The sequence below is a fragment of the Diabrotica virgifera genome, chromosome 6 (assembly GCF_917563875.1).
Source record: "Diabrotica virgifera virgifera chromosome 6, PGI_DIABVI_V3a".
In the NCBI taxonomy this organism is placed as follows: Eukaryota; Metazoa; Arthropoda; class Insecta; order Coleoptera; family Chrysomelidae; genus Diabrotica; species Diabrotica virgifera.
Window position 1 is genome coordinate 43033752 of NC_065448.1, and position 17682 is coordinate 43051433.

The following is a 17682-nucleotide window of genomic DNA, read 5'->3' on the forward strand; positions in this document are numbered from 1 at the left end:
ACCACAGTTCCGATGATCCCAGCAGCGACGTAGAAGAAGAGTGCATCTATTGTGGCGAATATGGAAAATCGGAAATGTGGTACAGATGCGGAGTTTGCCATAAATGGGCGCATAAAGAATGTAGTGGTTACGATAATCACAAAAGTTTTATATGCGATTATTGCAAATAGAGTGTAGTTTGAAATGTTTTTTTACTTAAGTATTTTTTTGAATGTTTTTTTATATAAAAAATATATAGATGTTGTTTGTGCGTAAATAATTATTTTGTGTTTGATTTTTATACAATGTAAACCCTGGGCGGTATTATACCATCAGTGGGCGCTATTACCCGCATAGTCTGATAATTCCGCCCAAGTGAAGGTTTGTGAAAATAAATGTCATACTCCGCAAAATAAAATAAATGAATACTTTAAGGCTTAAATAATTAGAAGTAGATAAAATGACTGTATTTTGACAGTTGACAGTTTTTATCAAGACCTGTAGTTTTTGAATAATTCAGTAAATTGCTTAAGTGGGCGGCAATACCCGCACTTCCCCTAATATTTGAAGATATAAATGTGTAAATAAGCAAAATGATAAATTTATATTTTTACGATGTTACATAGATAAGTAATAAGGTTTACTGATGCATCAACACTTAATACAGAAGTAGGCTGTTCTGTTACGTCACATACTCTTATCACGTCATCTCGTATCCCATCCTTTTGCAGTATTCAAACTGGCGAATTATTCAGCATACTTCAAACTGTCAAATACATTTCTTTAATAAATACGCAAGTTGTTATAGGCACAGACCCTCTAGCCTCAATACAATCTATTCAAAATGATTATAATGAAATAATGTAAGTATAACTAATGACTTGATCCGTCGCCATACGACAGGGGATCCAATCAGTTGACTTCTACAGTGACTTCATTCAATTTTATCTAACTTCCTTCCATTTTAACGTATCTCCCTCCAAGTTTTTCCCTTTTACAATGTTTTTCCGACTCCCTCCAATTTTTCCGACTTCCTTATATAAGTCTCTCCAATTTTATAGTGTCAGACTCTAATTTTTCTTTACTCCCTCAAAGTTCTCTGACTCTCTCTAATTTGTTCTGGCTCCGTCTAACATAACTTCTCTCTCATTTTTCCTGCCTCCCCCTATTTTTCCTGACTCCGTCCTATTTTATCGTGTCTCCCTATCATTGTTCCTTACTCCCTCCTATTTTATGGTATTGCGGGAGAGAACCTATTCACGGGAGTAAACTCACTCACAGGAGCAAGTTCGTTGTACTTTGGATGTAGCATGTGATGTGTGACAAGAATGATACAAACATGAAAAATACAAATTTCTTCGAATCATTGATTTATTCATCCGTGACAACTTATTTTGTAGGTGAAAATAGTTTCTATCCTTATGGAAGCGGTACTCACCGGAGGGACCGCAGTACCACAGACGTTCGGATTTTCGGATACAATTAGCGTCTCTTTGTAAAGACAATTAAGTCGACTTTTCAAAGTAACAGGACATTTACTCAACAGACATACTACACACTACATTAGGTATCTGATTGCAAAATCAACTGTACCATGACAATGGCCATTAGTTGTCGAGGCATTAAGCTAAATAAAAAAAATTCAGAATAATTATTTAATGAATTTTACATACAATTTTACAAAACATTTTTAAAACTATATATAGCGATACGCTTTAATTACTATTGTTGTTAATTTTATTTTCGTAATTAATTAATTCTTAATTCTTAATTCTTGATTCTTAATAACTTTTCTACTGTTCTAACTTTTCTACTTCTAATTCTACTTAATTCTTAATAACTTTTCTCAAAACGAAACAACATTAGTCATTTAAAATTCACATGTAATACACAAACCATATGCCAACAAGGGCCGTTGATTTCGAGAAACGAAAATGTATTCCTAAACAGATTGTATAAAATTAATGTTTTTTTCAAGGAAACACTAATTGATTACGATGCCAGATTGCCACACGCCACACTCTTCATGTCAACTTCTTAAAATACAAAAAGGTTCTCATCTTTTAAAAGGTAGATGCAGTAATTTATGGCCCTTCTGGCCATTATCGCAAAACCGCAAACCAGTTGACATAATAGTTGGTGGTCCGGCAAGTCAGTCTCTACACAGCATGCGAACGATTCAGACACACCCTCGCTCTCGCTAACAATACCCTTTCGATATATAAGCAAAACACCACGCTTGTTTACCCAAAATAAATAAATATATTACTGTTCGTTGTTACACTTATTTTTAATTAATTCCGTCAACACACACCACCGGCATATATATTTTAATAAAAACTCTATCGCTTCCTTAGATTAATTATTTTCCCTGCGCATACAAAAATGTCAATGTCATGTTAGTTGGTAGACCAGATTTCTTTCCTAGGTGACGCTAGGAGTTATTGTCCAGGACAAACTCAAAAGATTCAGCTTGACGAAGCTTATGGGATATGCTAAACTTACGTGAATTACACTGTATATTTAAATTCTCAGTGTTTTTTATAATTTTTTAAAACAAGGACAAAAATAATTTTATTCCATAACTAATAAAGCAATAAAATTATCAAACAGTGTAATAAGTATTATTATCTCGCGTCTGTATTGAATGCACTGCACTAAAGATTAAGAATAAATCGGTTACTACCTGGTCCGAACTTAGTTTTGGGATATAAAATATATATAAAATTTTGGCAAGATTGTTTATTACACAAACCGCCTACGCGCCAACGGAGGGTGCCACGAGAGGACTCTCATATGTTATTATCTAATAATATATTTCTTATATAAAATAGCAAACTTTTTTGAACATAGTAAACCCGGTTTTGCTTCTGGATAGGATCTTGAGATTTAGGCATTCGATGAATTGTTTTGGTCTGATTAATACTTCGAGTATATTCAGGTTTAAAAAAAGATAGGTACCTACATAATGTGTGACATTGAAAATCCAGTAAAACATACGTATTCTTAACGAACTTTTGAAAACTATACAATATTGATATTTTTATGCGATTTGTTGTTGAATCTCCATTTTTGGCGATATTTTTTTACAAAAACTTGTTGCTGCTCTTTTTCTACATGATAATAAAACAATTTAAAATAATTCATTTTTGTATATAGTCCTGTCGCCAGGGGGGGTACAACGGCCTCGTTAATTCAGATGGACTTACCCAAGTTTATTTTATGTATTTTGACCCGTAGAACACGAATTTTTTGGGTAACAGTTGATCCGGATGTCGATAAGATTGTTATAGACCAAGAACTTGAGGAATCAAATAACAGCGATTTTTGGCAAAACAAAACAATATTTTGTATTTTTTGGGTCATTTTAAGCAAAAAATATTTCTACAAGTTTTTTAGTAGGATGCACAGTTTTCGAGATAAACGCGGTTGAACTTTCAAAAAATCGATAAACTGCAATTTTTAAACCCGAATAACTTTTGATTAAAAAATAAAATAGCAATTCTGCTTAGCGCCTTTGAAAGTTCAAGTCAAATTATGTCGGTTTTGATTATTTGCATTGCTAAAAATTTATTGTGTTATTGTTAAACAAAGCTACAAACAACTAGTGCGTGAGTGATGTTTCTATGATTTCGCATTTAAAATCGAACGAGTAGGTAGAATAGGTACTAGTGCAATCAAGACTATTTCTACGTTACATGCGTTAAAACGCATGTAAAAGCACGGGAAACCCTACGTGTTTATAGCTTTGTTAAACAATAAAAAAATAAATTTTTACCAATGCAAATAATCAAAACCGATATAATTTGACTTAAACTTTCAAATGCGGTAAGCAGACTTGCTATTTTATTTTTTAATCAAAAGTTATTCGGGTTCAAAAATTGCAATTTTTCGATTTTTTTAAAGTTCAACCGCGCTTATCTCGAAAACTGTGCATCCTACGAAAAAACTTGTAGAAATATTTTTTACTTAAAATGGCCCAAAAAATACAAAATATTGTTTTGTTTTGCCAAAAATCGCTGTTATTTGATTCCTCAAGTTCTTGGTCTATAACAATCTTATCGACATCCGGATCAACTGTTACCCAAAAAATTCGTGTTCTACGGGTCAAAATACATAAAAAAAACTTGAGTAAGTCCATCTGAATTAACGAGGCCGTTGTACCCCCCCTGGCGACAGGACTAATAGCTTTCCCCGCTTTAAACACATTGGTTACTCTGAGAAATAGTCAATAGGAAATATAATACTTCAGATTTGTTGAACTGAATCAGAGGGGTCAATCCATGCCAAGTGGTCCAATATAAATTAAGTTGGTTGCTTGACTATTTTTAATATTTTTTATTTTTCTAAATCTTAAACTTCAGTCCATAGAGAGTACAGAATTCCAGTTATTTTATTTTGATAGGGGAGCCCAAGCGGGGATTTTTGCAGTTACTCGAGCGCGTCAGATTATCATATGGGGAGAAACCTGGTACCCTGCAGATGTACCTCTACCATATATTTGCTCTTAACACAGGGGAGTTCGTTAAGGGGGGCCCGAAAAAAAAAATCTATCTTTAAAAAAAACTCGAAATTGTCAGATTAAGATAAGGTAAGTTAAGAGTATACAAAAGAGTGTATATTTCAAAAATCTGACGATTTGAGCCGGGCGTAAGGAAATGGGGGGAGTCCCAGAATTTCACAAGAAAAAAGCGAATATTTCGCGAAATGAATGACAGATCGAAAAACTAAAAAATATGTGCTCAATATTTTTTAAAAATCTATCGAATAATACCAAACATCACTTCCCACGGATAGGGGTGGGGGTAAATTTAATATTTTAAATACGAATCCCGCGATATTTCGCGAAATGAACATCAGATCGAAAAACTGTAAAATACACTTATTCAATATTTTTGAAAAATCTATCAAATGGCACCAAACACGACCCCCCACGGAGGTGGGGTGGGGGGTTACTTTAAAATTTTAAATAGGAACCCCCATTTTTTATTGCAGATTTGGATTCCTTACGTAAAAATAAGTAACTTTTATTCGAAACATTTTTTAGAATTATGGATAGATGGCGTTATAATCGAAAAAAACGATTGTTGGAAATGGAAAATTAAATTAAAAAATGGCAAGCGCCCACTAAAATGGAAAACTTTACTTTTTTTGGCTTTAGAACCTACTCTTCACAACCCAATAGGTCCCCATAACGCTCGAGTGACTGGACATTTAGCATACTTTGCTCCCCTATTAAAAAATTTAGTTTGCCGATGACGGCCATTTTTGTTAAAGCGTATCGATCATTTTCACGGAAAACATGGCTTCGTTCTTTAGCCAATATTTTCACTGAAGTTTCTCCTATAACAATAAATCAAAAACCAAACTTTTTAGAAAAGTATGCTCTAAAACGGCCTATAGCATTATTTAATTTCAAACTACCCTTAAGGCCTTAAATGAACCTTAAAGTTTGAATAGGTAAACTGATAAAATTCCATTTTCAGCATTTTTTTAACAGCATAAGGCAAGCCGATATTCAGGGCCGTCTTAACCCGGGGGTGCAAGGGGTGCGAAGCACCCGGGCGCCAAGTCCAAGGGGCGCAATCCGAACTCTTGCTAGGCTCAAACTTGCGCTTCTTGTCCTTAAAAAAACTACAAATAACAAAATTTTACAAGGGCACTTTCGGTATTTTTTACAAAGGCATTATTGCTTACTACACCTACAATATGAAAATGAAATATAAAACCCATTTATATTAGGAGCAAAGCTCCGATTCTGCTGACAAAAATATAATTATTGCGGTTTTGCGGATATGTATGTAAAAGCGCCGCATTACTATGTAGTCGTTTTTTTAAAGGTGGCGCTAGAATCTTTTATGATGGCCGAAGTTAGTCAGTTTTTTACCGGTTACTGATACTACCGAACAAGGATTAGCAAATTATTTGTTAGAATGTTTGAAATTAATGAATATTGATTTAGATGATTTACGACACCAAGGGTATGATAATGGGATAAATATCAAAGGAAAAAATATGGGCCTTCAAAAAAATGTTTAGCCTTAGATTAATTCTGGTGCTCTTATGTTCCTTGTGCAGCTCACAGCCTTAATTTAGTGCTAAAATTATGATGTTAAATGCTCATTGGAAATAACAATTTGTTTTTCAACTGTTCAAGAAATTTATGTTTTTTTCCTCATGAACATGACGGTTGAATGTCATAAAGAATAAGCTACCCACTTTTACATTAAAAGCGCTTTCAAATACGCGATGTGAGAGAAGAATTGACTCAATAAAAATACTTCGTTTTAATATGGGGAAAATTTACGATGTATTATCCTCAATTGTTGATAACAACTACGACAATGACACAAGAAACATCGCAAGCTGATTGATGACAAAATTAAAGAACTTTAAGTTTATCGGCTCTGTCGTGACATGGTACAATATTTTAGGTTTAATATTATTATCAACAAAACTTTGCAAACGAGCGATATAATTATTTCCGAAGCTGTCAAGATGCTTGATCAAGTCAATAAAGATTTAAACAATAACCAGAGAAGGATTAGAAGATTTGCTGTCCCTGGGCTATCCACAATTTGCCGCCCTCCCCTCCGCATTTTTTCCTTTTTCTACCAAAATTTGGCGCCCCCCAAATTCTGCGGCCCTAGGATATAGCCTATTCAGACCATATTATTTAAATCTAGCCCTGTCAATAACCACACCGACACTGCGTTTGAGCAGATATTAATTGACTCAGTATCAATTGCTAAAGAACTAGATTGCGAAACTAAATTTTCTGAAACTGTTTGTCCATGTCCCCGAAAAATAAATCTCAATCTCAATTACGAGGCTGCGGACGAGCCTCTTTTAGACTCAGAACAAAATTTTAAAGTTAATTTGTTATTGTTTATTGGACATTGTCATTGCAAAATTAGGTGAAAGATTTGAAATGTTGACCAAACATAATTATAATTTTTCTTTCCTGGAAAATGTATTGAGTTGGAGAAACTCAGAAAAAAACTTAAAAACAACGCAATGTTTAAACTGAAAAAAAAACTAGCCCCTGAAATGAGAATAAATTAGAATTTCTTATCAGTTATATGTATATTATAATAATTTACTCTGCGTTTTTCCAAATTTTCTAGGTGTCTAAGGATATATTAAACACTTCCAGTAACAGTAGCTGAACATAACAGGTCTTTTTTTAAACTTAAATTGATCAAAACTTATCTGCACTCAACAATGGCCCAAGACAGATTAACAAACCCGGCTTTAATACTTAAGTATAGAAAAGCAAGTAAAAATAGATACCACCGAAGTAATATAAAGTTTTGCCAAATTAAAAGCTAGAAAAATTGACTTTGATATGTGTTATAAAATTGATCTTGTTTAAATACTGAAACCACGTTTTTTTTAATATAGTTTAATTAGTTTTATTTTCCCGTAACTATAACCTATATAACAGTGGCGGCTCGTGATTTTTTCAATAGGGGAGGCTATACCTAACTGTAAATTATCTAGACAAATTTGTATTAGCAAAAAAAATCCGCCAAAAAAAAATCTAATTTAAGGCCCCATTTTTTGACCATTTTTATTTACATTTTATAATATCATCATAATTCATAATATCATATCATTTTAAAAATAGTATAATTGTAAAAGTGTATTACCAAAGTTTGTGTCGTTTATTTGTTAACAATTATATCTCTGTAAGTAGATAGTCATATCAAAATAAATACAGATTTGAAGTTTTGCAGTCCATACAGGTTGAAGGTTTACATTGTTTAAGATACTCAACTGAATTTTTTTTTTAATTCTAAAAGCGGCTTACTCTGCGAATGCAAAAACACGGTAAATTACCGATATTTTGCTTTGCATTACAGATATCGGAAAAAGTTATTTAAACAAGTTGTTCCAAATATTATTCTAATCCCACACACCAAATTTCATCACAAAATTCGCACTTTTAGTTTTGTTATTATTTGTAGTCAGGATCCTAAAATCCGCAGAGGAGGCTGCTGGCCGAAAAATCTCACTTGCCCGAACTCCGGGCAGCGTGTGCGTTAAGCGATGTGCAGCTCTAAGGAGACCGGGTCTCCTTAAACCATCCTTAAACGCTGCTGGGCTACGCGGAGCATTAGCAAGTGAGATTTTCCGCCCAGCAGCCTCCTCTGCGATTTTAGGATCCCGACTACAAATAATGAAAAAAACTAAAAGTGCGATTTTTGTGCTGAAATTTGGTATGTGGGATTAGAATATTATTTGGAACAACTTGTTCAAATAAGTTTTTGCGATATATCTAACGCGAAGCAAAGTAAACAAAACAGTGTAGCGTGTGTAAAAAATTTATGGGGAGGCTAAGCCTCCCTTGCCTCCTCTGACCAGCCGCCACTGCTATATAATCTTCTGACCAAAGGGGCGCACAGATAAGTATTGCACCCCGGCGCCGTGTGTGCTAAAGACGGCCCTGCCGATATTGGTTTGTCATTTTTTTCTACAAAAGACATACGTACATACTTTAAATAAAAAAAGTTTGAGCTTTGAGACTTGAGTATATTTTTTCAAAAAAAATCTCAAAAACGAAATTCTTTGAAAAATCTCAAAGTTTGACCCCTTATATCTCTGATGGGCACGGATGAAAAAATTTGAAATTTGGCTGAATGTTAGCCCCTAGCAAGTAGAATAAGGAGTAATAATTTGGAGTTACAGACTTACGTCATATAGGAGTTACAGACCTGAGAAAATTGTCAAAAATCAAAATGGTCAAAATTTGGGCGTTTGCGGGCAGGGTAATTAAAATTCAAATAAAGACCGTCATCGCGACTTCATCTTTAGGGACGTTCTGCTATTTTTGGATAGGGGAAAAAGCATTAAATTGACGACCGTCATTGCGACCGTCATCGCGACCGTCATTGCGACCGTCATTGCGACCGTCATCGCTTATGCTATATATTATGTGTATTTATATATAAATTGTGTAGAGGCATTTAAATTTAAAATAAATGTAAAACCTATTTTAGGATGGGGAAAAAGGATTGATTTCGCGACCGTCATAGCGTCGGCGAAATAAATTTTATGTACCTATATATATATATAAATTGTATAGAAGTATTTAAATTTAAAATAAATGTAAAACCTATTTTAGGATTGGGAAAAATGATTTATTTCGCGACCGTCATTGCGACCGTCATCTCTTCGGCGAAATAAATTTTGGACGTATCTATATTATGAGTATGTATACATAAATTGTATAAAAGTATTTAATTTTAAAATAAATGTAAAATCTATTTTGGGATGCGGAAAAAAGTTTGATTTCACGACCGTCATCGCGACCGTCATCGCTTCGACGAAATAAATTTTGTACGTGTATTATTATAATGTACGTACATATAATAAGACTAATATTATTGAAGTGAAAACTTCTTTAGGGATGTTGTGCACTTTTTAGATGGGAAAAAGTATTGAATTAGCGACCGTCATCGCCTTGGCGAAATAAATTTTTGAAGTGAAAACTTTTTTAGGGACGTTGTGCACTTTTTAGATGGGGAAAAGTGTTGAATTAGCGACCGCCATTGCTTCTGCGAAATAAATTTTTGAAGTGAAAACTTCTTTAGCGACGTTGTGTACTTTTTAGATAGGCAAAAATATTGAATTAGCGACCGTCATCGCGACCGTCATTGCTTCAACGAAATACATTTTTGAAGTGAACACTTCTTTAACGACGTTGTGCACTTTTAGATGGGGAAAAAGTATTGAATTAGCGACCGTCATCATTTCAGCGAAATAAATTTTTGAAGTGAAAAGTTTTTTAGGGACGTTGTGCAGTTTTTAGATGGGGAAAAAGTATTAAATTAGCGACCGGTATTTGTTCTTCTACGAAATAAATTTTTGAAGTGAAAACTTTTAGGGACGTTGTGCACTTTTAAGATGGGGAAAAAAGTGTTGAATTAGCGACCGTCATCGCTTCGGTGAAATAAATTTTTGAAGTGAAAACTTCCTTAGGGACGTTGTGCACATTTTGGATGGGAAAGAGGTATTGAATTAGCGACCGTCATCGCTTCAACGAAATAAATTTTTGAAGTGAAAACTTCTTTAGGTACGTTGTGCCCTTTTTGAATGGAGAAAAAGTATTGAATTATCGACCGTCATCACGATCGTCATTGCTTCGACGAAATAAATTTTTGATGCGAAAACTTTTTTAGGGACGTTATACATACACTTTTTAGATGGGGAATAAGTGTTGTATTAGCGACCGTCATCGCTTCGGCGAAATAAAGCGACCGTCATTGTTTGACGAAATAAATTTTTAAAGTGAAAACTTCTGTAGGGACGTTGTGCACTTTTTAGATAGGAAAAAAGTATTGAGTTTGCGACCGTCATCACTTTGCCGAAATAAATTTCGTACATACATAATATTTCGTATTTCGTACGCACACACAAAACTATTGTATTTTTGTCCACCCTGTACCAATTTGAATCAACATGTGATACATTTTTGGAATCAGCTCAGCTAGAGTAATCCGAAAATTGAGACAAAATGGGGGCGTTCCATTAAAAAAAATGACGGTGACGTCATTACTCGAAAGTAATTCACCCTGTATATTGGAATATTATTTTAAAATACGGTAAATTAAAATCAAAAATCGACGTGGTTCAGGAGTATTTCTTAAAATGCTCTGTTTAGCTAAAAATGAATTTGTTCCATACTTTACGGAAACAGTGTATATTATGTGTATGTATACATAAATAGCTAAAACGTACGCAACGCTTATATAATATAGGTATAGCACTTCTTTTTGGATGTAGAAAAGCATTGTGCTTGTAATTTATATACTATAAGAAGTTTTCACTTCTGTCGGCACTCCCATGAGTACTTTCAATTTTTTTTATAAATTGTAATTATTTATCAGTAATTTTTAATATTATATACTCGTACATTTCATATCGAACGTCAGCGTTCGACCTGAGATAAAAAACACATCCTAAAAAGAGTCAGAGATAGTTTAAATATACCACCCACCCGGAAACTTAAATCTACAGTTCCAGTCTCGTCTACTTTTGTTTATACAACAATTTTCTAACGTTGTATGCGACACCGCAATAAGATTCTCTATCAATGTAATCTAGCTACCGCCTATGCTCTAGCTGAAATACATAACCTAACCCAACTTTTCTAACTCTGCGCATCATCCACGAATATCATTTCACTTTCAACCCGTAGCCGTAGCCGTAGCCGGCGCACGAGCCTCACCGAGATCCGCACTTCGTATATTCGTCAGTCTCGTCGGACTTGCCTTGTTATATGAGTCAGTGGGCCAGTATTCACTGCGATACGTGAAGGTTTAGAACAGTGCGGCATATCTGCTATCAGCCACTTTCAGAATACGCGCGGAGTTCAAATAGTGTGAATTTTGTCGGAACTCTAAAGTGTCAAATGCTTTTGTAATGACAATGATACTTGTTAAACAACCCAAAATGCCTCTGCTCGGTGAACTCCCCTTGTTAAAATCGCTGGTGCACGTTAAAGAAGAAATCGTCAAAGAAGAGTGTGAGGACTATGTATGCAGCAGTAGTTCTAGTGTTGAGGACGAAGGCCCATTGGACTTAAGGGTGCATTGTGGCAGGGTTAGTCCTGCGAGAGACTCAGGAACTGAGAGTGATGATACTGAGGATAAGATGATCGTGGAGGATGGGGGAGATTATAAGCCGTTCAAGAAGAGTTTAATTAAACGATGTAAGTGACACAATTTATTTTTTTATTTATTTTTTATTTTTATTTAATTGGAGTTTACCCCCCAAATTAAGTATTAGAAGTGATAATTAATAGACTCGAATTATATAATTATTTTTTATTTAAATTTTAGGGAAAATTCTATCAAATTCATAAATTATTTCAAATGACCAATTCGTGAAACATTTAGATAAAAATAAATTATAGAAACTATACTTAAATTTAAAATATTTCTAGAACATATCCCTTCCTTATTTAATTCGAGGTTACCCCCTAAATTAAATATTAACTAATACATTCTTAAATATATTTTGTATGCTCGAATTATATAATTATTTTTCATTTAAATGTTCTGGAAAAGTCTACCAATTTCATCAACAATTTAAATAATTAAAAATGCTTTTTATTATTTTAAAACTTAATTATGTATTCAATTAATTTTATTCATATTGCTTATTTTAAATTCCGAATTTTGCAAATATTCGCGTAAAGCACATATTTAATCAGTTATATAATTCCAAAAATATCAAAGAATATAAAATGATATGGAAATATTTATTGGATATAGTTAATAGGTACATAATAAAAATTTTAATAGATATCTAGTGTTATAAATAATTTAAATTCTATTTTTTTAATATCAATTTATTCTTAAATGATGAATTGTTGGGTGATTTAAAATACACGTTTTCAATGTTTGCACTTATTTGTCCATATTTTTCATTATTATTAGACAAAAAAAACGTCTAAAACTGGAGTAGTGTTATAAAAATGCAAATAATGCAGCTCATGAAATGTAATGTGACCTATTGTAATATTGCCAATATTCATTTTAGTAAAAAAATTAAACCAAAATTTTGCTCGATCGGTCAATTGTCAATAATCTATATAACGAATTATCTTTTATTGCTATCCTTGTTGAATGTAATGTAACGAAATAAATTGTAGATGGTACCTAATTAATAGCTGTTTACTCCGCAATCGCTAAAAATTAAAAGTCGTAGTAAAAATCTAGTGTGCTACACGTAAATATTTTTAATATTCATTTAGTCTATGTATAATAATTGTTTTACAGACAAATTATAATATATATAATATGTCTTTAATAAATTTTGAAATAGGTACCTAATAAATTTAAAGATCTTAATACTTTTGTATCAAGCTAGAATAAAGTCCAATAATGTTATTTACAAATTAATATTGTTAATCTTAGATCCCAATTATTTTTACCTCCTAACCATGACCTAACCTAGTCTATTTATCTAGTTTGTCTAAATGTAATGTCTCGATGGGTCCCTAGACACGAAGCCAGTGACCATGTCTATATCCTACCTGTAAGATACATATTTAATTATAATTTTTTGTTGCAGTAATACTATTTTTTTTTCTTTAATAAAATTCTTGAGACTGGCTGAGTAGCTAACGTCTAGTAGGTCAAAAAATAAGATAAAAAAAATTCATTCAGGAAAATATTTTCCTTGCGGGTTTAAAAAATATTGATGCACTTTTCGTAAAAAATGTAACTGTTAATAAAATATATTAATTTTGTCATTTCCCCACCTTTGAGACCTGCTAATTCTCTTGGTTATTAGCGCCAATAGACAAAACATGACTGATAACCTTGATTTTTTTCTAATCAGTAAACAATCACAAAAATCCTATGCAAATTATATTCGCAGGCCCCTTCCATATAGATAAAACTTGATCTTATACCAGCTATTTCGAATTTGGTTATATCGAGATATGCCATGACCTTTACAGTATTGTGTAAGGTCATAAAAATGATAAAAAAATATATTGCAAAATTATCTAATATAAATACGGGGAGATTAAATTCTTAATTTTTTTTTATCACAAAGCATTTAATGTTTACGGAGTTTTGTGCCAACGAATGAGGCTGCTATTATTAGCCACAATGTAGAGAATATTTTCAACATATGCGAGAATCTTTTGGCACCGGATCCAATGCGAATGTTATCATGATACGATAATAAAAATAAAATTATTAATGTTTATAACCACGGCTTCTTGAGAGGTTGGATTACAAAGTCGAGAAAATTGGGGTGGACCACAAGGTTCTCATTTGTATCCCCTCGAGTTTTTGACATCCATTAATTAGATATTTTATAGTATACATTATTTAATTCATATTATAATATGATTTTCTGCACATTTTCCATCAATAAATTTTCTCAAACTTCTGTTAAATCTAAAAAGTTGCTTAGATTTTCTCTCTGTTTCTTCAGTCCTCACAGGGGCGTCCAGGGGGTGCATTTGCCCCTCGCTGGCCCTAAAAAATGACTGAAATTTACAAAAAATACATCAATATTCATCATAACATTATATATAATGTATAATATATATAGTGCTTGCCCCCCCCCCCCAAACAAAATTTCAAATGACGCTCCTGAGTCCTCATCTCATAGCAGGAGTGTAGTGGTCATTGTGATATCATGTATCTATCTTTAAAAATCTCTGTCTCTGGTCTTCTTTGAAAGTGTCGGTGAATATTTACAACAGTCCAAATTACATATAGTTAGTAGATTTAACAAAAGTGTTCAACAAAATGAGACTTGATCTCAATTTAAACCCATTCTTTTGTGCTCTCCAATTTGGTAATTCACAGAATAAAAGAGGAAGTAAGAAGAAGCAAAATAGGCTTAAGAGCAAGCAAAATCAATACATGAAGGTTCATAGTATCTAACTAAACCTAGACGTGAACCAATTGCACAATCCACCAGAGATTGCAAAAGAAGTTTTCACCCTATTCGAGAACGGAGCCAAGGAAGTTGGTCTTAAGGGACAAGACCAAGGACATGGTGGTTACGAAGAACCCAAGACCAAGGGTTAGACAAAACGTAACAATTAATGAATACAATTTTGAAGTCGTCAAAGAATTTAAGTACCTGGGAGCGATCATATCATCTAAAAATAAATATGAAAAGGGCGTGGCAGCCAGAATCATTGCAGAAAACAGGTCATATTACTCATTAAGGACCCTACTTAAATCAAAAATTCTCTTAAGACCAGCAAAAATAAGAGTATATAAGAAAATAATTCGTCCCACAATAAAGTATGGAAGCGAAACATGGACTCTGAACCAGCGGGAAACGACAAAATTACTGGTACTTGAAAGAAAGATACTGCGGACTATCTATGGCCCTTGCAGAGAAGAGACAACAGGAGAATGGAGAAGAAGACACAACGATGAACTCCAGACAATATATGGAGGTGAAAACATAGTACGCTACATTAAAGCAAACAGAATACGATGGGCGGGTCACGTTCTAAGATCAAGTGACGAAAGACTTCTGAACGCCACATTCTGGGAAAGGCCCGATGAAAAAAGGTCAGTTGGTCGCCCAAGAAAGAGATGGAAGGACGCAGTAGCTAGTGATCTACGCAAAATGGGAGTACAACAATGGGAAATAGCTGGTCAGGACCGACAACAATGGAGGGAAATAGTAAACGCGGCCAAGACTCACATAGAGTTGTAGAGCCAAATGATGATGATGATGGTGATGTGAACCAATAAGAGTGTCTAGAATAAAAGATAATAGAACAAAAATAGCTTCAGAACAACATAAAGATAATAGAATAATCAATATTGTAAAAAACGGAAGGCCAGCAGAATGGAGACCACCAGGAAGGTCACTAAAGAGAACGAAACGGCGGGTCATGTGAATCGCAAAGAAAGAGGAAAAAAAGTGATATTTTAACTGTTTTGGTAGATTTTAGTGTTGGGTTCTTTAATATAGCTATTGAATAAGGATTAGAGACGAAATCAGTACTCCTGGTTACAGTATCGTGGTAGAATCGTGGTGAAAACTTTTCTCTCCAATTCTATGCCTTTTTGTGTCTCTTTCCTTGTAAGAAGGAGCGCTAAAACGCTAAGACTTTACACTCTGATGTAAACTTTTGCCTGGTTACTATTATGCGCCCCCTTTGTGTGATTAAAATCCATATTTGCTCAAAACTTGAGCATAAACGAATGCATAATATTCAATTGTTTACACAACATTGAAAATACCTGAAAACTTAAACAAAGGACAAAACAAAATAGCCGCTTCAACGAAAATAAACAACGAAATCCCTGTAAAATTACAGCACAAATTTAGTAGGACATGCAATATTTGTTTACAATCGATATAACATTGAATAATATTGTTTATTATGACACAGACCCGATTTGCAATCGACTGGAAGCACGCTTGATTAACTATATATAAAAACAATTTTAAAAAAGTGTTGTCCTTACTCAAACTTATAACAACTTCAATGTCAGCATGATCTTGAGTATCACGATGGATTGTTTTATTTTAGAAAGAAATTACTCGTGTAGATTTAAAAATAAAAACAATGGTTCTTTAAAACCCATTCAACAAAAAATTATTTGGTGTTTTCCCATTTCAGAAAGTATTTCACATGTTTTGTCCATCAAAAAATCGTTTTTGTTTTCTTTTTTCTTGAAAATTCCTCAATGTTCATTTACTTTTATTTTTTTCTCTTTTACATTTTTTCATAGAATTCTCTTCTGTTTTTCAGATCATTTTTCGAATATTTATGCGTTTTTTCTTTTCCCATTTATATTCTCAATTCTTTGGTTCTATTATTCTTTAGGTCTTGTTCTTCTATCTGCTCCATATATTGTTGCTTGCGTCTTCCTTTTGGTCCTCTTCCCGTTGATGCCTGTCTTATGATTTTCTTGGGGGTTCTTCCTGTTCCTGTATCTGATCTACGTGACCCATCCAGCGTAGACTTCCAAATTTTATGGTGTTGTCCATGTCCTTACTTAAACTTATAACAATGTCAATGTCTGCATGATCTTGAGTGTCACGATGGGTTGTTTTATTCTAGAAAGTAATTACCTGTGTAGATTTAAAAACAATGTTTCTATCTTTAAAACTCTTTCAACAAAAAATTAGTCTGTATTTTTTCACTAAATTTTCACGTATTTTGTCCTTCAATACATTTTTTTGTTTCCTTTTTTTTTGTAAATTTCTTAATGTTCATTGAGCATTCCCGCTGAATTTTTCGCTATTTTCTATTTATTTCTGGAGTAGGTATCTTTAAGTTTTCAGCGCATTCTTTAATTTTTTCTTAGTTTTTCTTTTTCAATTTATATTTCCAATTATTTGGTTCTATTATTCTTCTAATCTAACCAATTTAGTCTGTGTCATTCTAATTTATGTCGAAAACTGTTCGGGATATAATATTTTATTTAGTTAATTCCTCTATAGATTTTTATTACTCGTATTTCCAATAATATTCATGCAATTCCTTCCATTAACTTGGACCTTACTTTGGTGACCTTTGGTGCCTTCCTTATAATTTCTTGAGGGTTAGATCTTCCTCAATCTCCATCATTAATTCTTCTTCAATTTCGGCATTTGTTCTCCCTCTCTTGTTACATTGTGGCCAAGTATTGCTCTCATTATTTTTCTTTCAAATTTCAGAAGGCTATATCCCTCTTGCTAATTATTGTCGTTGTTTCCATCCCATATATGTAACAACAAGGTCTTTTATTGTCCTGTATAGTTTCATTTTTGTTTTCTTACTTAGAGTCTTGCTTCTCAGCAGATTTGTATTCATTTCATATGTTTTTTTGCCTTTCAGAACTCTTTTCTATGTTCTCCCTTTTGCATTTTTTCCTATTGTTACATTTTACTAATACTGACTTTTATTATATGTAATATTAAATCATCCTGTTTTTTATTACGTATATAACAACGTGTAGGTAGTATTAGTAATTTCGTTGAAGAAATATTTCAATCAGAATATACCGATTTTTTATCTAAATTTATTTATTCTAACTCACATTTTTTCCTATCGACCCATATGCCGGCATTCAGGGCTGAAATTTCGATTTGCCGGCTTTTCCTTACATAACCCCCAGTTCTTTGGGAAGGACGAAAAAGGGCAGGAACGAACTTGAAAAGCGGTTGGCGTTTCCAGCCCTTCGGAAGGCTTCGCTCTAGGTCACGGTCAAT

General features: G+C 33.3%; 1 protein-coding gene across 2 annotated transcripts in view; it reads left to right on the plus strand.

Annotated features, from left to right (window-relative positions):
- The window catches only part of LOC114324522 (ecdysone-induced protein 74EF), an 843335-nt gene that overhangs the window by 693735 nt on the left and 131918 nt on the right, over positions 1 to 17682 (plus strand). Inside the window, exon 1 of one of the 2 annotated variants that reach the window (XM_028272382.2) lies at positions 11193 to 11695. The exons of the other annotated variant lie outside the window; for it this stretch is intronic. Coding sequence (XP_028128183.1) covers positions 11407 to 11695 — 289 coding nt within the window. The 5' untranslated portion in view covers positions 11193 to 11406. Of the gene's footprint in view, positions 1 to 11192; positions 11696 to 17682 lie in introns of those variants that run through there. 2 annotated transcript variants of the gene reach the window in all.